Genomic DNA, 27,296 nt, shown 5'->3' with positions numbered 1-27,296 from the left:
AGTTGAAGAAGATCTTTAAAAAGTCTGATAAAATCAGGTCTTAAAAAGAAAGGAGTCTTAAAATGGTGGTACATTTACAAAGGTTATGAAGAGAAAATGTGTACAGCAAGGTCTCAAAAGGGAAGAGGTCTCAAATCGGGGTTGGGTTCGGGGGTTGAACATTGATTCCCCTCTTTTTACAAAATACAATAATCTGAGGATATCTTGAAATTGAGGCTTGTAAGTTGACTGGCTTTTTCAGGAGACTGTGGGGAGGGAGAAGATTCTGTTGACAGCGATGAGTGCATGCAGTTAGCATGACTGTTGATAATATCGTATGAACCCTATAATGAGTACAATTTATTTGAATGGAGGGTTGAATTTTTTGTTAGGACTTTTATCATTCTTTAATAATGTACATAAATGAGGTGTGTTGACAGAGGGTTATTCTTTACAGCAGTAATGATTGCTTTTTTGTGATTTTTGATAAAAAAAAAAATGACCTAAGTCCACTCTGAGCTTTGTTCATGTTGCTCTATCCTCCTGCCCTTTCAAATTGTGCTTTGAGTTTGAGTGCCGATTGGTCTAGAGTGTAGTGTAGTCCTGTCAATTGTGCTTTGAGTTTGAGTGCCGATTGGTCTAGAGTGTAGTGTAGTCCTGTCAATTGTGCTTTGAGTTTGAGTGCCGATTGGTCTAGAGTGTAGTGTAGTCCTGTCAATTGTGCTTTGAGTTTGAGTGCCGATTGGTCTAGAGTGTAGTGTAGTCCTGTCAATTGTGCTTTGAGTTTGAGTGCCGATTCGTCTAGAGTGTAGTGTAGTCCTGTCAATTGTGTTTTTGTACTGGTATAATCATTTTTGGGGCTTCCGTCCCTGTAAATAGTTAGCAGTGTAGGCACACATCTTCATAAGCATTACAAAGTGCTTGTCAGGGAATTGTACTTTTGCTCTGGCCTATATATTTGCTTGAGTCTTTGTGTATAGTGAGCGGGATAGAAACAGATCTTTATGAGAAGTACAAGAGGCTTGACGAACAGCAATATTCATTGAGGCCTATTTGTTTTGCAGGCTCCAAGACGTGTGACCCCACGTACTTCAAGTGTGACAACGGGCACTGCATCCCTGGCAGGTGGAAGTGTGACTTTTACGATGACTGCAAAGATGGCAGTGACGAGAAAGAGTGCTGTGAGTCATGTGATACTTACAGTAGAAGTTTCTGCACTTGGTGAAATCTACCTTTGCATGACTGGATGTTCTTCTTCAGTTTGTCCCTTTTTGTCTGTTTAAGTCTTGATCGTATTCAAACTTAGCTAACTGGCCTCTTTTCATTGATTTATCTGTGTGTCTGTGCTTGCACGCGCACGTGTGTGTGTGTGTGTGTGTGTGTGTGTGTGTGTGTGTGTGTGTGTGTGTGTGGTACTTAATTTAAAGCAAGAGTGTATAGAGGGAGTCAGGAACAATATGCTTGTGTTTTATAGACTTGTAAAACAATCAATTCGAAATTTGTTTTTATTTGTTTGTGCAGCCCCACAGAACTGCACAACAGTTGAGTTTCAATGTGCCAGTGGCCGTTGCGTCTCCAAGAAAATGGTGTGTGATGGCAACGACAACTGTGGAGACCACAGTGATGAGATCCACTGCAGTAAGTGAAAAGAGCCTTGTCTTGGGTTAACATGTCTGGTGATTATCGATGTATATACATTACCTGAGATCAGATTCACACTACTTACTTTACGAACAAATACATGCCTTGCCGGATTAAAATTGATGAAGAGAGTCTTGCACTGTGGTAGCATGGCCACCCGTTTGGCAGTGATGAAGAATTAAGTCACATGCCAAAATGCAGCATTATTTTACTCAGAAGTAGACCAAGAGAGCTATTGATTCAGTGCTATAATAACAGGGTTTTTCTGAAAGCAAACATTCTTTACAATGAGTGAAAGGAATGGGTTTGTGGAAAAGTTGACATGAGGGGAAGGATCATGCATTTATCAAATCCATCAAGATAATTTAATTATCCAGCTCAAAAGTGCCTTTTTTCACACTTTGTGGCTTCTTTTTTGGTTTCAGATGTGACATGCAAAAGTAATTCCGAGTTCACGTGCAACAACAGCAACCACTGTGTCCCTAAGGCCTGGAAGTGCGATGGCGACACTGACTGTTCTGACGGCTCCGATGAGTGGAACTGCAGTATGTACCCCTCCGCTCTTTTTCTTTCTCTCTCTTTCTTTCTTTCTCTCTCTTTCTTTCTCTCTCTCTCTCTTTCTTTCTTTCTTTCTTTCTTCTTTTATTCTCTTTCTTTCTATCTGTCTTTCTTTCTTTCTTTCTTTTTCTTCCTTTATTTTCTTTCTTTCTCCCTCTCTTTTTTTTTCTTCCTATTTTTACATTTAGTCAAGTTTTGACTAAATGTTTTAACATAGACCAGGAATCAAGACGAGGGTGGCGGTGTATGTGTGTGTGTATGTGTCCGTGTAGAACGATTCCGAGAAAAAATACTAGACCGATCTTCATGAAACTTCACATGGGTGTTCCTGGGTATGATATCCCCGGACGTTTTTTTTCGTTTTTTTCGATAACTATCTTTGATGACGTCATATCCGGCTTTTAGTGAAAGTTGAGGCCGCATTGTCACACCCCCATTTTTCAACCAAATTGATTGATATTTTGGTCACGCAATCTTCGATGACGTCCGGACTATGGGATTACATTTCAGCTTGGAAGCTTGAAAATGAGTTAATTAGTTTGCTCATTAAAGTTGTCATCAAAATCGATTTTTCAGTTACAGATTAAAAAATGATTGCATCGTATTTCCCATCTTCTCCTGAATTCAAAAATATATAGATATGTCATGTTTACTCTAAAAATGTGCTCAGAATGGAAGAAAATAGGTTCAGTAAGTACTTCGGTCGCATACTTCGCGGAGACAAGGGTAACCCGCCTCGGTCTTCAGGTTAGCCGAGACTATCTGAAGTTAGTCTCGGCGATGACTGTTTTTGGGGTTATTGATCTTTATAGTTTGTTAACGATTGACTAAATGTTTTTATATCGCTTCACACGACTTGTTTTATTTCTTTTTTTGCTTTTGAAAGTAAGAGGGGACACAAAGCAGCTCAGATCCATTTTTTGCTACCCTGGGTAATGTCCCCTGATGTGGTTAATGTGCACAGGATTCAATGATGCATGTACCTATTGAAACCTTGTAACAGTAAGTTTCCCAAGGGAAAGAGGGGAAAAGAGGTAGAGAAGCAGATGAAGAGAATATTTGTGAGGATGGCAGAGTTTTGTACAATGTCGATCCTTAATTTGCAGACCGCACCTGTAGCCCTGGTGAGTTCCAGTGCAACAACTCCATCTGCCAGCCGTTGCTATGGCGATGTGATGGTGACCACGACTGTGGGGATAACTCTGATGAAGATCCAAAAATGTGTGGTTAGTGTGGTCATTTCAATGTGTTTGCATGTATATTGGGTCCACATATTTTTCTACCAATTGTGTGTATGTGTGTGTGTGTACATGTGTACACAAATATGTGGGCCTTTTTGTGTATATATCTGCCTGCTTGTTTGTGCTATGTGGTGACTTTTGCGTTTGCCTTCCTTTAAATTACATATTCTTACTCCCAATCACATATAGCATTTGACACAGTCTGAGATGCTAGGTACTGAAAACGCTTACCCGTCTAACAATTTAAAGGGAAGCAACCCCATCACCAAAAAGGCTTAAAACAGCCCTGGTAATAAGCCAGTACCCTGGGAGTTACCTCCCATTGGTGGATACTACGTCATTTCCTCCATGAGCACATGGCCCAACCATACGACTTTTCAGCGTCCTAGAGAGAGGGTGTGTCTGAATTTTCGCTCCCGTGGCTGCCTGTTGTGAAGCCTTTCACTTGCCAGCCACGTTTTACCTGTCTTTCTCCAGTGCGGGCTCCTGTTGGTGAGCTCGTTCTTGTTTTGTTTGTTGTTTACGAACTTTTTCGCTTTTGTAGCTACTGGTATTTCGTCCTCTTGGACTTGTAGTATCAGTGGCTGTGTTGCGTTGTCGCCATTTGTATTTTAGTTAGCTTGGCTGACTTCGATATGTGTGGTGTTTAACCTGTGCTTGCCTACTCCCGTAGTTTGCGAGCTTGGTTAGCCTTGTTGTTCTTTGAACTGTTTGTAGTTACTGAGTCGTCTGTCTGTTTTGGACTTACGTTTTTTCAGTAATTTTTTGTCTTGTGTTTTGTTTGCTGTTGTCAGTCAGCTTGGCTGATTCTGATAACTGGTGCTGCAGGCAGACGTTTAAGGCTAGTAAGCCTAAGTCTTCCTGCTCTTTCATAACATGTGATGGTTGTTGTTTAGTCCGCAACTCTCTTTTGTCTGTGATCTTTTTCTGCCTCTAGCAGTCTGTCACGTTTTACTGTTTCTCCCTCTGTGTGGGAGAGGGCGTTGGTGTCCTCTCTCTTGAAATCTTTAATTTCAGAGTTTCGGAGTTTGATGGGAGAGAGACGCGGCGCTCCACGGCGTTCTGCAGTGTCTTGCTTCCGGCCGTGGGGGATGTTCGTTTCCTGGCTTCCTGGTCGGTGCATTCCGGTTCCGAGGAGCAGGTTCCTGCCTTGTCGGTTGCCGCTTCCGCTGGTGGCGTTACCGGTAAGTCGAACTGGTCCTACAGCCCTCGTGAGGTGTCTGGACACTCCCTGCCGGGAGACAGTTCATTGGCGCGGGGTCACTCCCTGCTTTCTACTGGCGACAATTCCCCTTTTGGCGTCTTGTCAGTCAGCGTCGGTGTCCGCTCTCACTCGCCCACACTCAGTGCCGCAGTGACGAGTGGACCGAGAACTGGCCTCCGGGCTTCACGGTTTCCGGCCGCAGTTCTTGCATTCATCGTTTCCGCCCTCGGCGGTTGCGGTGTCTGCACTTCCGGCTTCGGCCGGATACGCTGTCCCTCAGTCGAGCTCTTCCTTTTGGACGCCGGCGAGGGAGCAACAGCGTTTTACTGCTTGTCAATACCGTCGTTTCCCCCCGTGGGCACGGACTTTGTTGACCAGCAGCGGTTGCCGTTTACGGCTGCTGTGTTTCTGGTTTCGGCCGGAAAGCTAGGTCCTCCCTCACGCGTTCGCTCTGTCAACGGTGACGGGATGTACTGCAGACTGGCCTTCGGGCTTTATGGCTTCCGGCCTCAGTCTATGCAGTCTTCGTTTCCGCTTTCGGCGGTTTCGGCGGCTGCGTGTCCGGTTTTAACCGGAAGCATAGGTCCACCTACACGTGTACGCTACGGCCGCGGCGTCTGGATGGACCGCAGACTGGCCTCCGGGCTTTATGGCTTCCGGCCTCAGTCTATGCAGTCTTCGTTTCCGTTGTTGACGGTTTTGGCGGCTGCTATCCGGCTTCGGCCGGATTTGCTGTTCCTCTTCCTGGCAATTCCGTTTGGATGCCAAAGAGGAAGCAACAGTGTCTTGCAATAGGTCCTCCAACACTTGTACGCTTCGACGTCGGTGATGGGACGGACCGCAGACTGGCCTCTGGGCTTTATGGCTTCTGGCCTCAGTCTACGCAGTCTCTGTTTCCGTATTCTACGGCTTCGGCGGCTGCGTTTCCGGCTTCGGCCGGATACGCTGTCCCTCTTTCTGACACTTCTGTATGGATGCCAGAGAGGGAGTATCAGTGGTCGGCTTTCGTGCACCATGTGCCTCAGCCAGGACGGTTGTTGCTTCACCCGGAGGGTGTTGTGACTTCCGCTTTTCCAAGTCCGGTGGTCGGATGGTTGATCTACTTACCCTTTTTCTCTTAGTCAAGGGATGAGTGAGGTCTATTTCCGGTGTTACGGGTTTCCGGTTTACGGGTTTCCCGTGCTTCCCCCTACCTCTGGTGTTTATGACTTTGGTCAGTGTCCTCCACTGATCCACTCTGAAGTTCAGTCTGTGGTCAGCAAAGAGACACGGTTGGGATTTCCGTCAAGGCTCAAGTCCATTCTTGAAGCTGAGGCGGAAGTTACATCCCGTTACTTTCCTTACAGGAATCATAGGTCCCTCATCACATGTGCACTCTGTGTCAGTGCTGGGGCTGACCTCGGATTGACCTCCGGGTTTTTTGGCTTCTGGCCTCAGTCTAAGCAGCCCTCGTTTTCGCATGGTGCGACTTCGTCGGTTACATTTCCGGCTTCATCCGGATATACTGTTCTTCTTCTTCCCGACGGTTGTTTGTGAGGAAGGAGCAGCGGCTGGCCTTCGGGCGTTCTGGTTTCCTCGGCCGGGGCAGTCATCTCGTCACCCTTCGGGTGGGATGGCTTCTGTCCATTCAGTTCCGTTGTCTTTGGACGTTTCTCTTGGCTTTTTCTGACTTTCACACTAGTCAGGATATAAGATGATGTCCTGGTACGCGGGTTTCCGGTTTCCGGTTATCCGAGGCATTGTTTCTGCCTCTGGTGGATGTGACTTCGGCATTGTTTTTCGCTCGTCCACTCTGACTTCAGTTGGTGGATAGTGAATAGACATTTTCGGGATTTTCGTTAAAGCTCAGGTTCTTCTTGACGCTATGGCGAAAGTTTCCCTTTATTTTCTGGAAGGTGCATCGGCGGTTTTGGCTTCCTTTTTTGGTTGTCTCTTCGGCGATGTCGGACTTCCGTTCCGCGAAGGGGGAGGTTTCCTGCTTCCGGTTCGGAGAGGTCCCTTCTATGGCATACCATCTTTAGCAGGTTCTGACGTAGTCTTTTTCTTGCCTGAGGTGGTATTCCTTTTGTTCCAGTTCCTTTGCTGGTCTTTTCATGGCAATTTAAGGAACAGGCTTGGCCTTTGCTGGCTATGGCTACGTGGGCTTCGGCTTGCTTTCGTCCTTTGCTCTCCTGTGGTCACCTTTTTGGTGACGTAGGGTTTGCCTCCTCTACTGGTTAAAACAGTTTACGAGAGACTTGTTTGTGTCGGTTTTAGAACACATTCTTGTCTCTTCAGGGGTGATAGGACGTCAGTTTTTTTGAACTGGCATCTCTTTGTTCTTTCAGCCTTGGTGGTTTGAACGAAGAGCAGATGCTTATATTCTCGCTTCACTATGCCCTTGCGGTTGGTGTCGGAGGGTTTTTTGTGCTCGCGCTAACAGTTCACGGAAAGAATTCCTTGATTTTGTTACGCAGTGTGCTAGGTCCACCAGCTCGAGCACTCGCTACAGGTCTCTTCTGGTCGGATTTAGGGCTGCCCTTCGGGTATACGGGCGTCCGGCCTCAGTCGGTGTAACAGTCAGACATGGGATTCTTCCGTAAATTTACGGAATTCCGTAAATTTTTAGGCTCCAGGGATCATTCTTGAGATTCGTGCAAATCCGCTGAGAAAATGTTGGGGTATATGTAGGTATAGACCCAAGTTTTTCGGCCGGTCCGCTGATCGCGACGCTCCATTCCATACTATTCTTGAACAGTTGGTTCCTAAAACGGTCAGACTGTTGCTGGTCGATCCGTATGGAACGCGCTCTTTGTCTCCTACAGTCACCGTTTCAACGTAGCTATCGGGGATTCAGTATAAGCATACCGTATAAGAATGATTCGGCGCCATATTTACATCGCTTCGAGCCACCTGCCAAGATGAGGAAGCTAAAGCGAGACGAAACCGTTCTAGCCCGGGAAATTGACCAGCAGAAGTACAAGAAAAATCTCTGGAGATTCGACTGGCTCGATGAAGTTGTATCATTGAGCTGGAAAGACGAGAAAGGCCAGAAGACACAAGACGTGAAACTGAAAGTTGGCGATGCTTTTGCTAAAATCAACTTGCCGGGAAAAGCTCAGTGCACTTTGTGCAACGATGTTATCAACTACGGCTCCAATGGAAAGACTGCCCTCAAAAGCCACTTGAAAAGCAATAAGCACCTGACTATCCTGAAAACCCAGTCGGGTAATCAGTCACTGGGGTCGTTTGGCACCGACAAGGTAAGAACATTGAAACCACACCGTCACACCCCGCCTCTCTCTCTCTCTCTCTCTCTCTCTCTCTCTCTCTCTTTCTCTCTCTCTTTCTCCTCCTTATTTTGAGTCTTAGTGTAAAATTAATTTGAGAAACATGGGAAGGAAGAGAAAGGGGGGGGGGGCCTATGATTAAGCTGAAATATGCATTTCAGGGCCATTTTTGTGTGTCTAAAACACTAAAAACCTTCAGCTTCTGGGGGCAAAGCCCCCAGACCCCGACCAGGGGCGTTGCCCCTGGACCCTACTGGGGGCCTTCTGCGGCCCCCAGACCCCCACCTTCTTTTTCCTTAATTATCACTTTTTCTGAATCCCATGTCTGAACAGTTGTTTCAGCCACGGGCTGCTGCTTCTGTCGCACTTCCGGCTAGCCGGAGAGGTTGTTTCTCTTACCGGCGTTTTAGTTACGTCAGGGTTTTTTAGAAGCAACGATTGACCTTTGTGGTCATTGTTTGTCTGTCGCTGAGTTCGCTTCTGTCTTTCTCTAGCGATCAGACTTGTTCTGGTGTTTCGTCCAAAGTTAAGGTGACTTGAGTTGGCCTTGGAAGTTACATTCAGATTTTTCTGAGGGGGCATTGTCTTTGACTACGTAGGTCGGAGGAGTCATCCTTTGGTCTTATCTTCTCTCTCAGCTTGGCCAGTCCTCTCCTTCTGGCAAGGGGGCTGGCTAATGTTCCGATTTCTTTGCTGAGGGCTCTTAGCCCAGCATCTTTTTGGGGCAGCTGAAACTTTTGTTTCTTTCGTTTACCTGTGTACGGCGGGTACTTCGGAATAATGGCTGTCCTACGGGCATCACGGCTCTTAGCCTTGGCCTGTGCGATTGTCTCCTGCATTTCGTGGTGTGACTATGGCATTTTGGGTTCCTGTATTGGCGGATTTCTAATCTTTCTTCATCCTCTTATTGAGGTGAGTCAGAACGACTTCCGTTAGGTTGGGTTTCTTTTACAGTCACCCTTCTATCACAGGCAACTATGACTACGGCGTTTGCCTGTTGGTCTATGTGTCTGTCCCGCAGTCTTTTAGACGTGGACAGACACGTTCTGGTTTTTCGCCCAAACTCAGGAAGGCTCTTGATTTGGTCTTGAATTTAAATTTCCAGTTTTTTCCTGAGAACTCTTTGTCTCGGGATTCTTTGACTGGTCGGCTTCACGGGTTTTTCCTGTATGCTTACCAGTCGTGCTTTCGGCTTTGGGTTCTTGATTCGCTTTCAATTACCTACAAGCAGACTGAACTGCGGACACTATGGCTTTGAGCCATTTAGTTCATGGTTACTGGTCTGAACTGGGGTTAGAGTGAGTTGGATTTTCTTTCTCACCGGGCCCTTCCTGCCTTTTTTGGCAGCGGGCCAATTTTGGGCAAGGTCTTAAGAGTGAGTTAGTTTTTCTTTCCCACCGCCTTGTTGATGTTATCTGCTATATGTGATTGGGAGTAAGAATATGTAATTTAATATAAAATTTCTCAAGTAAATTTTCATTTGATTAATATACTTACCCCAATCACATAGTGTAGGCCCGCCCGCCTCCCCGCTTATGGTTTTATTTCTTTAAGCCGTATGATTGGGCCATGTGATCATGGAGGAAGTGACGTAGTATCCACCAATGGGAGGTAACTCCCAGGGTACTGGCTTATTCCCAGGGCTGTTTTAAGCCTTTTTGGTGATGGGGTTGCTTCCCTTTAGTTTGTTGGACGGGTAAGCGTTTTCAGTACCTAGCATCTCAGACTGTGTCAAATGCTATATGTGATTGGGGTAAGTATATTAATCAAATGAAAATTTACTTGAGAAATTTTATAGTTAATATGTTTTCATCTCCGTGTTTGTCTCTAAATGTAATAATTGTTATGCATAGGCACATTTCTGTGTAACTGCATGAGTGTCAAGCATGCATTTGCACTTTCATAACAACACTTTGGACATCATCGTTAAAATAATGATAATAATAATAATGAGAATAATGATATTGATATTAACCCTTTCGCTGCCAATCAAAACTTGCGTATACTGTGCATTCCTGACTGCCAGGGAATATTGGAGTTCGGGGTGTAATAATTCACACAAAATTCTAGCTCCAAACTGGCAGTAGGTAGGTAAGTAAAACCTATGCTATTTTTAAAGAAAATTGAACCAAGAATCAGTTTTTAGTGTCTAATCATGGAAATAATAATTAGTTTGGCTTATAATGATGTTTAAATATGAACTTTTGAAAAATCAGTTTGGCGCATCTGCCGGTGCCTGTGGATCAAACACAGGTGGCTGTTTTGCTTGCTCCAAGAAAGGATTATAATCACTGTCATCTACCTGTTTCCAACGAATCGTCCGAAAGAAGATCTCCCCCTTCCCCTGTCAGTATCCATAATCATTTGCACCGCCTGTTGCGTCAGTCCGGCTTTGTTTTTCCCTACTAGGGCCCGGTCGACTGTCACCGTTAGCCATTTTGACGAGTCGAGATTTCTCTCCCCTACCCTGTCGCCAAGGCGGAAAATAGCCTTCAGATGCAAAACCGCGTCACCATTTATGTTTATTCATGAGAATGAGGTATCCTTCCAAGCCGTTGGCTGCTATTTGTGTGTCAGCAGCGACGTAGCATTTCTGGAAAATTCCTGAACAGAGAAGACGGGTAAACCCGTCCAAAGGCGCTGCGGCTGCACAAGCGCATGACGGGTATACCCGTCATAAGGCAGTCAAGGGGTTAAAATTAATGATAATAATACATGCAATACACATTATATCTTTAAGGCAGAAATGTTACCACCAGTTCATTCCCCATGTCAAACTCACCTGTCTATACCTGCCCCTTTCCAGCAATGTACGCGTGTGCACCTGGCCGCTTCCGCTGCAACAACCACATCTGTATCTGGAACAGCATGGTGTGCGATGGCAACAAGGACTGCAGCGAGGGGGAGGATGAGGCGGTGGAGGTGTGTCCAGAGAAATGTCTCTACCCCAACTTCAGCTGTCTGGGCTCCAGTCTCTGCCTGGTGCCGGGCAAGGTCTGCAATGGAATCATCGACTGTGCTTTTGCCAACTCCACTGACAGGTCTGATGAGGACCCCATGTTCTGCAGTGAGTGTGATTTAGTCATTGGAGTTTATCCACACACATGCACACACACACACACACACACACACACACACACACACACACACACACACACACACACACACACACACACACACACACACATATACACACCATCATTAGTCTGGAATAAAGGTTAATCCCAATTTACTTTTCTTTTTTTTTTTTTTTTTTTTGGCGTTCGTGGGTTGAAAGTCCCACGTACACTCGTGTTTTTTGCACGAGTGGAATTTAATATCATATTCTTACTCCGAATCACATTAGCATTGAGTCACCTGAGATGCTTATCACTGAAAAACGCTTACCCGGCTAAAGAATTTAAAGGGAAGCAACCCCATCACCAAAACGAAAGTGAAAGTAGCTTTGGTAATGGGCCAGTACACCGGGAGTTACCTCCCATACGGGTGTATGCCACGTCACTTCCTCTAGGAACACGTGCCTATTATCATACGTCTTTTTCACCTCGGAGAGGACGGTTCACTTTTTGACGCTCTGTGGCTGACCTTGTGTGTTTGAGTGACACCCGCCGGCCACGTTACCCAGCTTGTCTGCTCGCCTTGCCTACAGTTTGGTGAGCTCGTTCCCGTTTGTTGTTGGTTGTTTGCGCTGTTTCGTTACTGTACGTTGTCCGTTTTTTACGGACTTGTGTGTCAGTGACTTGCGTGTTTCGCCATTTTGTTGTGTGAGTTAGTTAGCTAACTCGTGTGACTTTGCTAGTAGCTCTGCGTGCCCTCTTTCTGTTTGGGCAAGTGTAGCTTTAGTATTTTGTTGACGCGTAAGCGTGTGTGTTTACTGTGTTTTCAGTCGTTTTGACTTACGTTTCAGTAAATCTTTTTACTTTGCCACGTGTTGTTGACGTTTGTGTCAGTGTCTTGCGTGTCGCCATTTTGTTGTGTGAGTTAGTTTTCTAGCTCGTGTGACTTTGTTTGTAGCTCTCCGTGCCTCTGCTTGTGGGGCAAGTTTAGCTATAGTATTTTGTTAACGCATTAGTGCGTGTGTTTACTGAATTTTCCAGTCGTTTAGACTTATGTTTCAGTAAAATTTTTTCGCGTTGCCACGTGTTGTTGTCAACATGTCTGATTCAGACAAGCGCCGTGGCAAGTCGGACCCCAAGGGGAAAATTAAGGCTAAGTCTTCCTCTTCCAAAGCAACGTTACTTGTTACAGACCAAGAGCGTAACACTTTGTTGGCTGTACCAATTTCGGCGCCTAGCGCTGTTACTACTTCTGCTTCTTTTGCGGCGCCTAGCGCTACTGTTACTTCTGCACCTGTCTCTACATCGGAGACTTCGTCTTCTTTGTTAGCACCTGGACAAGGTGCGTTGGTTTCCTCTCTGTTAAAGTCACTGGTTCCAGAAATCCGCAGCTTGGTGCAGGCAGAATTTCAGCGTTCCGTCGCCAGCAGTTCGGCGTTTCCGGCATCTGGCAGTGACGTCCGGGCATTGGCTTCCGTGTCTTTGTCCTCCACTTCCGGCTTGGAGCAGCGTCCTCCCTCTTCAGCGTCGGTTGGTAAGCAGAGCTGGTCCGATAGCCCTCGTGAGGCGCCTGGACGTTCTCCTTCGGGGGACAGCTCTTTCGCATCGGGTCACGACCGATACCTTGCTGATCTTTCATTTCCGGCGATAACCTACGAGGCCCCGGACTTGTTCGAACAGCGGCGGCAGTCGGTTTCGACTGCCGCATTTCCGGCACTTGCCGGAAGTGATGATCCGTCCGCTCCGGCACGCTACGGCGGTCGCGGCAGGATGGAGTATTCACTGACTTCCGGTCCTTCCGGATCGCGAAGTCAACCAGTGCAGTCTTCACTTCCGCATTTTGCGGTTCCGTTGACTACACTTCCGGTTTCGGCCGGAAACGCTTCTTCCTCTTCTGGTGGTTCCTTCCGGATACCAGATAGTGGATTACAGCGTGCGCCTTCCGGCTTTCAAGCGCCTAGGCTTGAGCAGGCATCACTCCACTCAGTCGGGGGAGTGACGTCAGCTCATCCAGCTCCGGTTTTTGCGGATGGTCGTCCTGCTTACCCTTTACCTTCACAGGGTTTTGGGCGGCAGGATGACGTTAGTGCTCAGGCTTTTCCGGTTTCCGGTTTGCCAGGGCATGCTTCTGCTTCCGGAACTGGTGACTTCGGTCATGGTTCCACGTGTGACTATTCTGATGCTCCATCAGTGGTCAGCGAGGAGTCGCGGGGCGTGTTTCCGTCGAAGCTCAAGTCTGTTCTTGACGTCGCGGCGGAAGTAACGTCTCGTTATTTTCCTGAAGGGGTGGTGGCTGCGGACTCTTCCGCATCATTCGTTCCTTCTGCCATGGCGGACTTCTGGCCGGCACAGGAGGATGTTTCTTCCTTCCGGTTCGCCGAGTCTCCGTCAGTGGCTTACCAACTTTCGCATTAACTGGTTCGTCCAGCACATGCGGGGAGTGGTATTCGGCCAGTGCCTGTTCCGTTACTGCTTCCTTTTGGTCCAGTTCCGGAATCAGCTCAGCAGTGGGTGGCTTCAGCTGCCCAAGCCTCTTCCTTCGTGCCTACGGCCAATAGGAAGCTTGGCATGCCCAATCAGAGCCAGAATTGGCTGGCGTCTTTTGCACTCCCTAGGGCTACCCTTCCGGTTTCCCGGGAATTGCTGCCTCTTCTGACTAAACCGATCAAGCGTGATTCGGTTTTGCCGGTTTCCGAGGCTTCCCTCCTCTCTGCTGAGGAGGTTGGACGTCGGCAGATCGAACTGTCCTCCATTGCGGAGACTCTCGTTCGGGCTCTGTCTCGGGCATTGACCGATTCGCTAGTTCCTTTCACTCTCAGTGAAGAACAGAATGCGGACGATGTCTCTGCGCTTTTGACCGCATTGGCCAAGGTCAATGAGGAACAATTGCGTCTTTCCTCCCTGCAGTACACCCAAGCGGTACTCTGCAGGAGGGATCTCTTCCTCTCGCAGTCCCAATTCACGGAGCTGGCTACTAGGGAGACCTTGAGAGTCTCCCCGGTCTCAGAGGAGTCTCTCTTCTGTCCGCTGGCACTGGATGCCAGACAGAAGGAGATTCAGTCAAACAAGGACAGTCAGTTCCTTGACTACACTCTGAAGGGGGTGAAACAGTCTCAGCCTTCTAAACAGAAGCAGGCTCAGACATCGTCTAACCCCAAGCCAGCTCAGAAGCGGCAGGCTTCGCCGGCCGCTCGTGGTGGGAAGAAGAGGACGGCATCGGGGAGGGGGCGTGGCGGCTCTGGAAGTAAGCCACACCCCCAATGAAGCGCTCCCGATCTCACCTCCCTCCCGCCCTCCACCTTGGTGATGGCGGGAGGCCCCTCCCGGGCACTTTCTCGTTGGATGTCGGTACTAGACAGCCAATGGATTGTGGGAGTGGTGAGTTCGGGCTTCCGTCTACTCTGGCGGGAGGAAAAGGCGCCTCTTACCCGAGTGCCTCCGCGGTTCAAGCCCCCCTTCTCGCAGGAAGCACGTTCCGTCTTGCAGTCGGAAATTGCCTCCCTGGAGCAGAAGGGCGCGGTGGAGAGAGTTCGGGTCCACAGCTCCCTGGGATTTTACGGGCGTCTGGTCGCTGTTCCCAAAGCATCAGGAGGATGGCGTCCCGTGTCGGATTTATCTCTCCTCAATACTTTCTTGAGGGAGATAAAATTCAAGATGGAGACGCCAGCCTCTGTCCGAGACTCTCTCCGCCCAGGAGACTGGGTGACCTCGATCGATCTCACGGACGCATACTTTCACATTCTTATGCATCCGACCGACCGGAAATGGCTTCGTTTCCGGTGGGGAGATCAGATCTACCAGTTTCGCGCACTCCCTTTCGGGCTGTCTCTCGCACCGTGGATTTTCACCATGGTGGTGAGACAGGTCTGTGCACTGGTGAGGTCCCAGGGTATCCGTCTGCGGGCTTATCTGGACGACTGGCTCATCATGAACCAGTCCCAGAGCGGCTGTTCGCAGGATACCCTGACGGTTCTTCGAGAATCCAACTGGTTGGGGTTCTCGATCAACCGGGTAAAGTCGGAGCTGACCTCGTCACAGACATTCACTTATCTGGGGATGTCTTTCGACACGGTCGCTTGGACTGTCCAGCCTTCTCAGAGAAGGGTGGACAAGCTCCAAGCTCAGATTCGCTCCACTTTACCTCTCCTGATGGCTTCCATCCGCTCGCTCGCCTCCATCTTGGGGCAGATGGAGTCTATGGCTCTTCTGGTTTCACTGGGCCGGGTCCACAAATGTCCGCTTCAGTTCGCGCTGAAGCCGTTTGTGGACTCTCCTCTGGTGGACTGGGACGCCCTCATCCCTTTGCAGGGATGGTTCCAGTCTGCGACCCTTCCGTGGTTGCACACGGAGTGGGTCTGCAGAGGTGTTCCGATCGTCGTGCCCCTCCCCGACCTGGACCTCTTTACAGATGCGTCCAGGGAGGGTTGGGGGGCACATACAGATCTTCAGACTCCTCCCTTTCCGTTACTCAGCCGAGTAATCCGGAAAGCGGAGATGGAGGAGCCGGCCCTTCTTCTTCTGGTCGCTCCTCTGTGGCCGTCGCAGGTCTGGTTTCCAGATCTTCTTCGGCTTGCCCAAGGGCCCCCCATTCCTCTCGCACTCGTGCGAGGGGAACTAGTGCAGCCCCGAACAGGCATTCCACACGAGGAGCCCAGTCTTCTGAAGCTTCACGTGTGGAAGTTGTTCGGGACTCGCTGAAGCGCTCTGGGGCGTCGTCTTTGACTCTGGACTTGGTGGCTCGCTCGCATAGAGCATCCACCTCTTCAGTTTATGCTTCCCACTGGAAGGCATGGACTGCCTGGTGTTCAGCTAGAGGGGTGAGTTCGGTGGCTCCGCGCTCTATTCAGGTCGCTAACCACCTCTCTTTCATGTCTTCACAGGGCGCCTCAGTCTCCTCGTTGAGGGTCCGGCGCTCCGCTATCTCGGCGACTCTTCAGCAGATTGGTCGTTCTGTTCGAGTCGGGGGCGTTATAGCTGCAGTCATTAAAGGGGCTGCTCTTAAGGAAGCTAAAGCTCGTTTGCCCGCTCCCAAGTGGGACTTGTTTTTAATCCTGGAATTCCTTCGTTCTGCGGATTTTGAGCCTTTAAGCGAGGCCAGTCTGTTCAATGTCACTCGCAAAGCGCTGTTTCTCCTTTTGTTGGCTACGGCCCGACGGGGTAGCGAGGTCCACGCCCTGTCGGGTCAGCCTGGAGATATCTCCTTTGAGCCGGACGGTTCCGCATCTTTGCGTTTCCGGCCTGATTTCCTGGCCAAGAATCAGTCTCCGGGGCAGGCCTCTCCGCTGGTTAGAGTTAAGGCTCTGACCAGCGCGTTGGCCCCGGGTGACCCCGATTCGGTCAATTGCCCTGTGAGGGCACTTCGTCTGTACTTAGCCCGGACTCAGCCGATTCGGTCTAGTTCTCAGAAGTTGTTGTTTATCTCTCTCCTTACTAGGCGCGAGAAAGATTTGTCGAAGGTAACGTTGGCCCGGTGGGTGTCCTCGCTCATCAAGCAGGCTTATGAGTGGAGGCGCACAAAGAGGGGGGGGGTTATGCCCTCCTTGCCACTTGACTCGGCCCGAGCCCATGAGACGAGGGCGTGGGCATCCTCTCTGGCAGTTCTGCGCTCCAGACGTCTAGAGGAGGTGCTGACAACTGCGTATTGGCGTTCCGAAGATGTTTTCATAAACTTTTATCTTCGGGACGTCACAGCTCTTCGACAGGATGGCTCCAGAGGCCTTCCAGCGCTCATAGCAGCAGGCCAGTTCCTGTCCAGAACTTGATGGTGAGTTTTGATTCATTTCTAGCCCACCGCCTTGTTGATGTTATCTGCTAATGTGATTCGGAGTAAGAATATGATATTAAATGGAAAATTTCCTAAATAAATTATCATTTAATTAATATACTTACCCGAATCACATACTGTATTCCCTCCCACCTGCCCCGCTTATGGTTTTAAGATTTTTTAAAGCCGTATGATAATAGGCACGTGTTCCTAGAGGAAGTGACGTGGCATACACCCGTATGGGAGGTAACTCCCGGTGTACTGGCCCATTACCAAAGCTACTTTCACTTTCGTTTTGGTGATGGGGTTGCTTCCCTTTAAATTCTTTAGCCGGGTAAGCGTTTTTCAGTGATAAGCATCTCAGGTGACTCAATGCTAATGTGATTCGGGTAAGTATATTAATTAAATGATAATTTATTTAGGAAATTTTCCATTTTACGTGTATGACCGTTTTTTTACCCCGCCATTTTGGCAGCCATACGCCGTTTTCGGAGTAAGCATGCTGGGTATTTTCGTGTTTCTATAACCCACCGAACTCTGACATGGATTACAGGATCTTTTTCGTGCGCACTTGGTCTTGTGCTTGCGTGTACACACGGGGGTGTTCGGACACCGAGGAGAGTCTGCACACAAAGTTGACTCTGAGAAATAAATCTCTCGCCGAACGTGGGGACGAACTCACGCTGACAGCGGCCAACTGGATACAAATCCAGCGCGCTACCGACGCGACTGAGCTACATCCCCGCCCCGCCAATTTACTTTAAATCTATTGTGTGCCTGTTCAGTATGTGGTTGTGAGTGCATTGTTATGTACACCTTAACTTGCTTGCTTTGCATAACGTAAATTACAGGAATCAGAATGTTGTTAGTTGGTGAGCATGTGTGTTCTAATGTCTTGTTTAATTTCAATAATAATACACTAGCTGTGTTTTCAGATTTGACGCGTGGAATGAGCTGTGACAACCACACCACCAACAACTGTGAACACTTCTGCCACCAGTACAAAGACCAGCCAGGCATCCGCTGCAGCTGTGATGATGGTTTTGAACTCAATGAAAACGGCTATTCTTGTGATGGTCAGTTGATGAATATGCTTCTGTGTGTGTGTGTATGTAAGTGTATGTGCAATGTGTATACTGTACATACATTTGCTTGTGTTAGTGGATGCATGCATGTGTGTGTGTTAGTAGATGCGTGTGTGTGTGTGTGTGTGTGTGTGTTATTTATTTTTAACTCAAGGGTGAGAATTAGAAAATATTTCTTTCATCTCTAACTGTCTTCTATTTCTCTGTTTCTGACAAGGTTGAAACAGAAAGAATTCTTCTTTCAGTGAAACTGCATATTAGACCATTTTATATGGAGGCCTTTTCAGTCTGACTAGCATTTACTAATTTTCCATTTAGTCAGTTTTGTGCTACTTATACATTGTCTCCTGATTTGCTTGCACCTTTGCCTAATCGTTGATTAATTGTACTTTTGACTCATCATGCATTACTTTCATTTTTCAGAGGTCAACCCTTGTGATATTTTGGGAAGTTGTTCTCAGGGCTGTGAGTACAATAAAACGAAACAGTATCACACCTGTTCCTGTGAGAAGGGATTCAAGCAACACCTTCACCAGTGTTACCTGCATGGTATGATTTTTGTCTTTTCTATGAGTCTGTAATTCTGTCTCAGTCTGTTTTTGTCTGTGCAAATGTGTGTGTGTTTGTATGTGTGTGTGTGTTGTGTGTGTGTGCATGTGTGCATACAAGTGTGTGTGTTCTTTTCAACTTTTTTGTTCTTCGTTCTTGTTTTTCTTTGGAGGGGGTGAAGGATTGAGAACAGAAGTATGTGTTTATGTCTGCTAGCATTGTAAAAACCAAACCACTGGTTATACAATTAAACCATCCATCCATTCATCCATCCATCCATCCATCCATCCATCCATCCATCCTTCTCTCTCTCTCTCTCTCTCTCTCTCTCTCTCTCTCTCTCTCTCTCTCTCTCTCTCTCTCTCTCTCTCTCTCTCTCTCTCTCTCTTTACTCCTTCCCCCACCTTTACCCCTGGACCCGTACTTATGAACAAAACCCTTGTGTAACAATTTGATTGCACACAAAAAGTGCAGCCAGAGTAGACAGGACAACAGGGAAATGGACTCATCCTTGTTTTTTTTGTTTTTGTTTTTGTGTTAAATTCTGTGTAACTGTCATTACTTCATCTTGCAAGCCCGTTTGATGCATGTTGCAGGCACCAAAGAGGAGGACTGGCCGACCTTGCTGATTGGCGAAGAGGGGAAAGTGGATCAGCGGCGACTCAGAACTGACAAGGCTCTTTCTCTCAACGGGAGCGCAACTCAGGTAAACTACAAAACTAAAATGATAAATACAAAGGAGAAAGATTTGATGCTGTACTGGAAAGTTTTTATGGCGTTTGCTCCGAAGCTTGCAACTTTACGGGACTGTTAGTAGTCCAAGGTTTTCAACTGAAAAAATAAACAGGGATGTTTGAGTATGTGTATTTAAAAGACAGCAGAAAAAACATCACGCAGTTATTATATGTTCTTTTCAAGGTGTTGCCATATTTCGGGACTATAAGGCGCAATATTTGTACAGTGGAACCCCCCTTTTAAGACCTCAAAAAATCTGAAAAAATCTGGTCTTAAAAAGGAGGGAGTCTTAAAATGGAGGTAATTTTACAGAGGTTATGAACAGAAAGTCTGAGAAAACAAGGTCTTAAAAAGGCAGACCTGTTTACCCTTACGATTTTGGCGTAATTTATTACGAGTTTCTGCAAAAAATACGCCATTCCGCTATCCGTGTCAAGACTACGATTTTCATTAAAAAAATTTAAAAAAGTAATAAAAAATTTTTTTTTTTTTTTTTTTTAATTCACATGTTTGGCATTGTTTTTTTCTATGGCAAAATGGGGTGAAAAAGCACAGGACTGACCAGAGATCATGTCTGTCTGATGAGACGCTGGAGAGCCTTCTAGTGGTGAAGTCTCGCCCTCACTCATTCGGCAAGCGCAAGTACAGTAGAGCAGCGCTTGTCAAACTGAAAAAGGCCTACTACGAGCAAAAGAAAAAGAATCAGTGATGCATGTGCTTTTGATGTGATCTTCTTTGAAATTATGATGACTACAAAAACTGACTGATGTGTTTTGTTTGTGAATGATGGATATATGTGCATAATTGCGTTTCGCAGACACAGTTGTCATGTGCGTTGTAATTGGCGACGAATGCTGGATGATTACTATTTTTGTGCCAGGATTACTATTTTTGGGGCTGAGCATTACTCCAAAACACTTATGGGGGTAAACAGGTCTGAAAAGGAGGGAGTCTTAATTAGAGGTAATTTGACAGAGGTTATGAACAGAAAGTCTGAGAAAACAAGGTCCTAAAAAGGAGGGAGTCTTAAATTGGGGGTCTTAAAAAGGGGGTTCCACTGTACTCATCTTTGACCCCATTTGTGTATGACTAAAGAAGAGTACACATGTACCCACATCGCTATGAAAAGAAACATATCATCCCCTCAGTAATGATATGCATGTTTTGCTGCAGTGAACGTGGCATGGTTTCCTGGGACCATCCCTCTCAGACATCAAAAGTGTCGGTCTCTGTTGAAAACTCTGACATTGACCCAGATTCACAATAATGCCACCGTCTGTAAATATCAGTCATTGACCAGGGGTCATCATGCCAGTGTCTTTCTGATTAGAAGGGCACCAAGCTAGTAGAGTGCAGTGACTTTCATCTCGCCACACGCATTTCCAGGGAAAAAACACAACATATTTCCACTCCGTACTTCCTTTAGTTTGTGCCCAATACACAGGAAGCTCCTATTGTGTGGATTTCTCTCATTGGCTCACGTAAGTGTAGCCTATGCGATGCTAACTTTTGTCTGTCTGTGCGTGCGTATGTATGTATGTCTGTGGTAGAAACTTTAACATTTGACTGAACACCGAAATACTAATTTTACCTGGTTATTATTCAAGCAACAGCTTCAAAGTATTGAAGCAATGATCAACATTTCGTCGGCACGTATGTAGTTAAAGTGTGTATCCAAAGAAAATGGATGGTGGGTTTTTTTTTTGGGGGGGGGGGGGGGGGTAAAAACAGCTGACTGGTTTGTGTCGTGTGTGGTATGTAGACCAGGTCAGGGGTCAAGGTTAGGTCAGATCGCGTGAAGGATTGTGGTATAGAATTAGATACAGTTATCACCGAGCTGCAGTTCGCCGATTCGGAGAAGACGATTTCACATTGTTCGGTTTCGTAGCTCCAGAAAAATAGATAAAGAAGATGCCAAAGGAGATTTCTTACATGTTAATCTGCACAGCGTGTTTCCAGTGTCTGCGCGAGGAAGCGCTGTCGAAAGCGCAGTGTCGATCTGGCCATCTGGCAGTCGTGTCCCCGTAACTTGGCGTAAGTAGGCTACAGACAGACAGATCTAGATCTAGTGTCTGTCTCGCACTCTTGCACCGTGTCACCTATGCTTACTGTGTGTGTGTATGTGTGACGGAGTGATTGAGTTTGTGTTACTGTTTGTCGATTTCTTACGTGAGCCTTGAAGGCTTCGCTTCTTGTTTTTACATAAAAAACGGGTTGCGTCTTGTACAGCGAAGCGCCTTATTTGTAGTCCAAAATATTTGGTTTATGCGAAATATCATACTGTAGACTTGAGGAGTCATTGATCAAGAGTTTGGACAGATATGATCTAGAATATTTTTTTTTAAAAACAGGGTAAAAAAGAGAGAGAAAGAAAAAAAATCAATCAAATACAAATGCAAACAAAAGTTAAACTTTCTTTCGTTTTTTTTTGTGTGTACAGGGAGTGCTAGATGTGAAAAGCCACATCATATCAATGGATGTGGATGTGAACAAGAACCTGGCCTTCATCGTGGCTTTTGCCAACAGCACGTGGGAGATCAGAAAGCAAGAGTTCCACGCTTCACTCAACACCAGGCGGCGCAGAGATGCTGTGGACAGGATACCGGTGTGTGCAATTGGCATTAAATAACATATTCTTACTACAACTCACATAAATAGCATTAACTTCAGTTTGATGCGTAAGACATTGAAGTACTAACCCTGGAAACAGGGGGAGGTAACCCCCAAATCAAAACAAAACCTTGACAACAAGGCCCTGGTAGTTACCTCCCCTCACCGGTAGCCCGCGCATGCGCGGCACATATCACCGGCAAACGCATTCCCTTCTTCAACACCGTGCTGTACAGACGTGTTGGTACTTGCTGGGCTTTTCAGCCTTGGGTCTCCTGTGAGGACGACCTTTTGACCCTGGTTCATCTTGCTAGCTGTTGGTGAGATCTTTCTGGTTTACTACGTTTGTTTATGGTAACTGTTCACTTGTGAAAATGTCTTTCTCCGTTTCTCGGAGTTTGTTTTGGTTTTCACTTGGGCGGGAGAGAGCTGTTGCTCTCTCAGACATGTTTTGTCTCTCCCGCTGAGCAGTTATTTTGTTGTTCAAGCCTAGTCTAGTGACTTATCTGTAACGTTTTCTTGTTATAGCTTGTGCCGCCATTTGCATTTGTTGGTAAATGGCGTCGTACTTTGTGCTCCGTCTTACGGAGTCGTTCTGTTTACACGGATTTTACTGTAGTGCTGCCAGGCGGGTGACTTTCGTTTTCCCGCCTAGCAGTTATTTTGTTGTTCAAGCTTAGTCTAGTGACTTATCTGTAACGTTTTCTTGTTATAGCTTGTGCCGCCATTTGCATTTGTTGGTAAATGGCTTTGTACTTCGTGCTCCGTCTTACGGAGTTGTACTTTTAATTCGGCGACTATTACTGTAGTGCTGCCAGACAGGCGACTTTCGTTTCCCTGCTGAGCAGTGTGTTCTTTCGTTAAGCTTAAGTCTAGTGACTTACTCCTTACAGGCTTGGTTGAGCTTGCGCCGCCTTTGTTCGTGTTATGTTAAAGCTTGTTCTCCGTTCTCGGAGTTGTAGTTTCAACATGGCGGTCTTTAGCGTTAGCTCTGTCGGGCAGGGTACTTTGTTACCTGCTGAGCAGTTTGATCTGTTGTGTAAGCTTAGGTCTTATGACTTATCTTTTACAGATTATTTTGTCTTTACCTGTGCCGACCTTTGTGTGTTGGTATTCTGTTTTTTACTACATGTCTCCGTCTTGACGGAGTTCTAGTCGTCAACATGGCGGACTTGCGTTGTGACGTGCCGCCATTTGCATTATTTTTTCTGCCGGTTGTTGAACTTTTGGCTCCGTTTTCTGGAGTTTTTTGTTGCTTCAACCTAGTGTAGGCAGTGCCCGGTGTTACGGGTGCATGCCGCCATTTGCATTTTAGTATTTTGTAATTATTTTTGCGAAATTTTCGATCCTGTGAGCAAGGAGTCGTTGCGTGTTTCGTTTGATCCTCCTGCTAGCTTGCCCGTTTTGTCGCCGCAGGAGAAAGAGACCCAGGCGGTCTCGCGCGATGAATTGTTTGCTCTTTTTTTCTACTTTCAAGGATCAAATGAGGGAGATGCTGGCAACTGACAGGGGTGTGTCTTCCTCCACCATTCCAGCTTTGCCTCCAGGGGTTGGCAACGCTTCCTCTTGTCGAGGATTGTTCTTTCCGCTACTATTACGTCGGCGGACGTTGCTGTTCCTCAGCTTTCGGCTTCGGCCGATCAGGTACGTGTTCATGGAAGTTCGGGGTGTTCGGCGCAAATGCGTGCTGCTCATCTCGACGGTTATTCCACCCTTGACGCTGGGGCCGGTACGTCCGGTCCCTCGTACTCGGGTTCAATTGCTTCGGCAAAGGGATTTCCGGCCACAGGATTTCTTCCGAGAGATCGTGGCACTTTCATTTTGTTACCATCGACTTCCGGTTCACAGCCTACGGGGGTTCCGGTCGTTGGTGGTAACGGCAATCCGTTTCCTGCCTACGCTTCCGCTGAGGCGGTTGCGGACGGTGGGGGACAGGTTGGGTCAGCTTCCGGGTAAAGCACAGGTGTGTTCCGGTCGCCTTCCCTTCCGGATTGCCAGCTACCGCTGGTTCCGGTCCGCCGGTTCCGGGGTAGACTTTTGGAAGTTCGGGGCACTCAGCACACGAGCGTGTTGTTTGTCTCGACGGTTATTCCACCCTTGACGCTGGGGCTGGTACGTCCGGTCCCTCGTACTCGGGTTCAACTGCTTCGGCAAAGGGATTTCCGGCCACAGGGTTTCTTTCGGGAGATCGTGGCACTTTCAAATCGTTACCATCGACTTCCGGTTCACAGCCTACGGGGGTTCCGGTCGTTGGTGGTAACGGCAATCCGTTTCCTGCCTACGCTTCCGCTCAGGCGGTTGCGTACGGTGGGGACAGGATGGGTCAGCTTCCGGGCGGAGCACAGGTGTGTTTCCGGTCGCCTTCCCTTCCGAATTGCCAGCTACCTCTGGTTCCGGGCAATGGTAGCAGCTCGGCTTTGCCGGTCCTCCTTGGTGTGGTTACACAGGGTTCCGGTACGGCGAGTTCATCAGTTCCGTTGCGGGGCAATGATGGTTCCGGTCATGATCGGGCTTCATCAGACATCTTTGTTGATGATGTGGATGTTGTCGAGGATTGTGGTGACTCTTCCGAGGCGGAACACAACTTTCGAGTTGAGAGGAGGTTCTTGCGCGCGCTGTTTGCCGCCGCTGAGGTTACCTCTCGATACTTTGCAGAAGGGGTGACAACTTCGTCTTCTCGTTTAGCGGCACCACCTTTCGCATTTGGCGATTTCCAGGGTGACAATGAGACTAGCGTTCACTTCCGGTTTCGGGAGTCGCCCTCTGTAGCCTATGAGATGGCTAAGGTGTTGAGTTCCGGTGCTGTTAGCATCTTTCCTCTGTTCACTGCTCATGGGGATGTGTCGGAGTCTGTTCAGCCATGGCTGGCTTCTCCGAGCAATTGTTCTCGCACGTCGTCTTTCATGCTTCGTAACCAAAGCTGAACGGGAAGCCCAATCATTCTTTTGATCCTTTTGCACTTCCGAGTTCCCCGCTTCAGGTCACTCCTGCGTTGGGGGACAATCATTTACGGCTTCGGCCAATGATGGTTCTGGGAACAAGGACTCTTTGCCTAGTAGGCTTCCAATGTCAACCCTTTGGGTTTCAGGTTGTTGGTGGTTTTGGTATCCCGTCTCTCACTTCTGTTTTCGGAGTGAGGGACTGTACGCATTAGCATCAACCCACACTGTCTAGGTGTTGCGGGTGTTTTGTACTAGGGATTTTGCCTTTTTCTGGTTCGTTTTTTGTTTTTTTTGACGTTCCAGGTAATCGTAGCACTTTGGCATCTATGATTACTGTTTGCGTAGGTCCCCGCGTCTGACTTTTAGTCTCTCAGCGGATCAGACGCGTTCTGGGTTTTCGGCCATATTCAGGGTGTTTCTTGATTGGCAGCGAAATTTATTCCGGATTTTTCTTAAGGATGCTCCTTAGTTCACGACAGCTGTCGGTTTTTGAGCGTTCATCGTTTTTGTCCTCTCGAGGAGGTTGTTCGGACTTTCTTGTGACTTCCTCTGTTTTGACAAGAAGCGTCTGAAGTCAGTTTGGGGGCAACATGACGGCCGGTTTCGGCGACTTTGTCTTACCTACGGGTAGCGACGGTCCAGTTCATAGTCATAGTCATTCATTGGTGCTTTCTGCCACGACCCACGAAGTTATGAGTGCTTGTCTTTGCTAGACTTGGACTCTTAACGCAGGAAGTTTTACTGCGTCATTCGCTCGGTCTTGATTGGGTAGTTGCTCAAGCAGGTCATGCACCAGCAGTAGCCTACTTTTGGCTAACCGTTTGGATCATGTTGGGTTCACAGCTTGGTTCATTAGAGGGTGAGTGTTCTGGTAGTTTGGGTACTTCAGGAACACGTTTGCTCGTTCTTGAGATTTTTCTCACCGATGAGGGCTTGATATCTTTTTCTCAGGTATCACTTGTTTTCGGTAGGAGATCGGTCACGAACTGACGTCATCTCCTAGGCCTGGCGGGCTTCACACCCTCCCAGGGTGTAACATAGCGACATTATGTTTTAACGGTCGCTACAGGGTTTGTCCTATTCAGTTCTGTGTTGACAAACTTAGGCTCTGATCGTTCCACGTTCGGCACTACAGCTAGCTCCCACTGTATGCTTGCTTCCTTTCTTGTCGATTAAATTTCATAGCTTATTGCTAGTGAGTATTGAGTTAGACTTTTGCCTCTTTCGATTAAAGTCGCTTTGGTTTTGATGAGCAATCTCGGTTCATCTCTTGATGAGAGGTTGCATTCTCGCCGACCTGCAAATTGTTGCCTTTGTTTTCGGCTTTAAGTCATTTGACTCTTTTGTGGGAGAGTCTAGCAAGGCCAGATGTTTTCCGACATTTGTCTTGCTCTATCCTTTGAACAAGGGGCAAGTTATTGTCTCTGGTTCATTGCGAACATTTAGCGTTTCCTCTTGGACTATGGTGCTGTGGTTTACTCAAGCCTTAATCTTTTAGTGCTTCACTCCGTGGAGGGTGTTTCACTTGTGGTCGTTTGGAACTTCTTGTTCTCTTCGAGGGGAGACGCAAAGGTTCGTTTTTTATTACTCGCTCGCCTCGGAGGACATATCTGTTTGTCTTCCGAACTTGCACGGCTCTCTTTTGAGTTAAGAGCTGTCTTTCTGGTCTAGCCGTTTGTAAGAGATTGTTCTCTCTTTTCGTCACCACGACCAAGACAGTGTTTTTTAGGCCTTTTCACTTAGCTTAGGTCTCAACAGACTTTACGTGAAAGGGGTTATTTATCTAGGTTGATTTTTTTTTTTTTCTGGTGGTTTCTTTGCCATCATTAACTTTCTATGAGTGCAAATAAAAGGGGGGGGGGGCAGTCAGCCCTTCCTCCAGCACCTGCATTAGTGCAAGTTCTAGATTCTGGGCATAGGCTTTAGCATTCTCCAGTTCAGGAGGATGTTAAGACTTTCCACGAACTGTTGTTATCGTAGGAAGTCTATGTTTCGTTATTCTGGAGGAACGTCGTCAGGTCTTGACAAGACTTTTCTCTTTCTACGCCCTGCGTGGTAGGGCCCTGCGTCCAAGCTTTTGTCTTTTGAAAATTAATTCCAACTTGGGATTTCTTTTTGTTTTTAAGCTCTTTTTTAAGAGCCATAGATTTGGAGACATGCTAGCCTTTCTTTATAGGAAGGCTCTCAGACTCCTTTTTGTCAGTGTTCACTTCCCCTTAAGGGTGTAGCGTTTTACATACTTCTGGGTCTCGCTCAAGGTTTTGAGTATTTGACTACTTGTCTTGCATGGCTCCTTTTGGTTCTTGCGTTTCAACGGATAGAACCAAATTATTGCTAGGCAGCCCTGACTAGATGGGCTTTTACACTCATTAACAGGCTTATGAGTGCGGCAGTCAAATGGGGGGGAGCTTTCTTTCTTCCTCTGGGTTGTCTAGAATTCATGGGGCCTGAGCTTGGACCCTTTATCCGGTGGTTCTGCTGCCAGACAATTCTCGTATGGCACCTCAGTGGTGTTTGGACGTCATGTTTAGACGTCTTTCTTTACTACTTTTGTGCGTGTTTTAGTACCCACTGCAATGGTAGTAGTTGCTTACCAATTATGGTTGAAGCAGGCTGGTTTCTTATCATGTTAAGTGAGATTCCCGCCACCTTATGTAGCAATC

General features: G+C 47.3%; 2 protein-coding genes across 2 annotated transcripts in view; both read left to right on the top strand.

Moving 5' to 3' along the window:
* The window catches only part of LOC138955272 (low-density lipoprotein receptor-related protein 1-like), a 218,177-nt gene that overhangs the window by 173,129 nt on the left and 17,752 nt on the right, over positions 1–27,296 (top strand). The window contains exons 70-78 of the mRNA XM_070326910.1: positions 1,044–1,160; positions 1,501–1,617; positions 2,046–2,165; positions 3,285–3,404; positions 10,699–10,959; positions 17,648–17,788; positions 18,221–18,346; positions 18,943–19,052; positions 21,522–21,686. Coding sequence (XP_070183011.1) covers positions 1,044–1,160; positions 1,501–1,617; positions 2,046–2,165; positions 3,285–3,404; positions 10,699–10,959; positions 17,648–17,788; positions 18,221–18,346; positions 18,943–19,052; positions 21,522–21,686 — 1,277 coding nt within the window. The remainder of the gene's footprint in view (positions 1–1,043; positions 1,161–1,500; positions 1,618–2,045; positions 2,166–3,284; positions 3,405–10,698; positions 10,960–17,647; positions 17,789–18,220; positions 18,347–18,942; positions 19,053–21,521; positions 21,687–27,296) is intronic.
* LOC138955361 (uncharacterized) lies at positions 11,208–17,147 on the top strand. The gene is made up of 2 exons (XM_070326978.1): positions 11,208–12,322; positions 12,362–17,147. Exon 2 carries the CDS (start codon positions 14,209–14,211, stop codon positions 16,708–16,710), a length of 2,502 nt encoding a protein of 833 aa, XP_070183079.1. The 5' UTR covers positions 11,208–12,322; positions 12,362–14,208; the 3' UTR covers positions 16,711–17,147.

This window comes from Littorina saxatilis, linkage group LG2 (genome assembly GCF_037325665.1).
Source record: "Littorina saxatilis isolate snail1 linkage group LG2, US_GU_Lsax_2.0, whole genome shotgun sequence".
Lineage (NCBI taxonomy): Eukaryota > Metazoa > Mollusca > Gastropoda > Littorinimorpha > Littorinidae > Littorina > Littorina saxatilis.
This window is presented reverse-complemented; position numbering and strand designations above follow the sequence as displayed.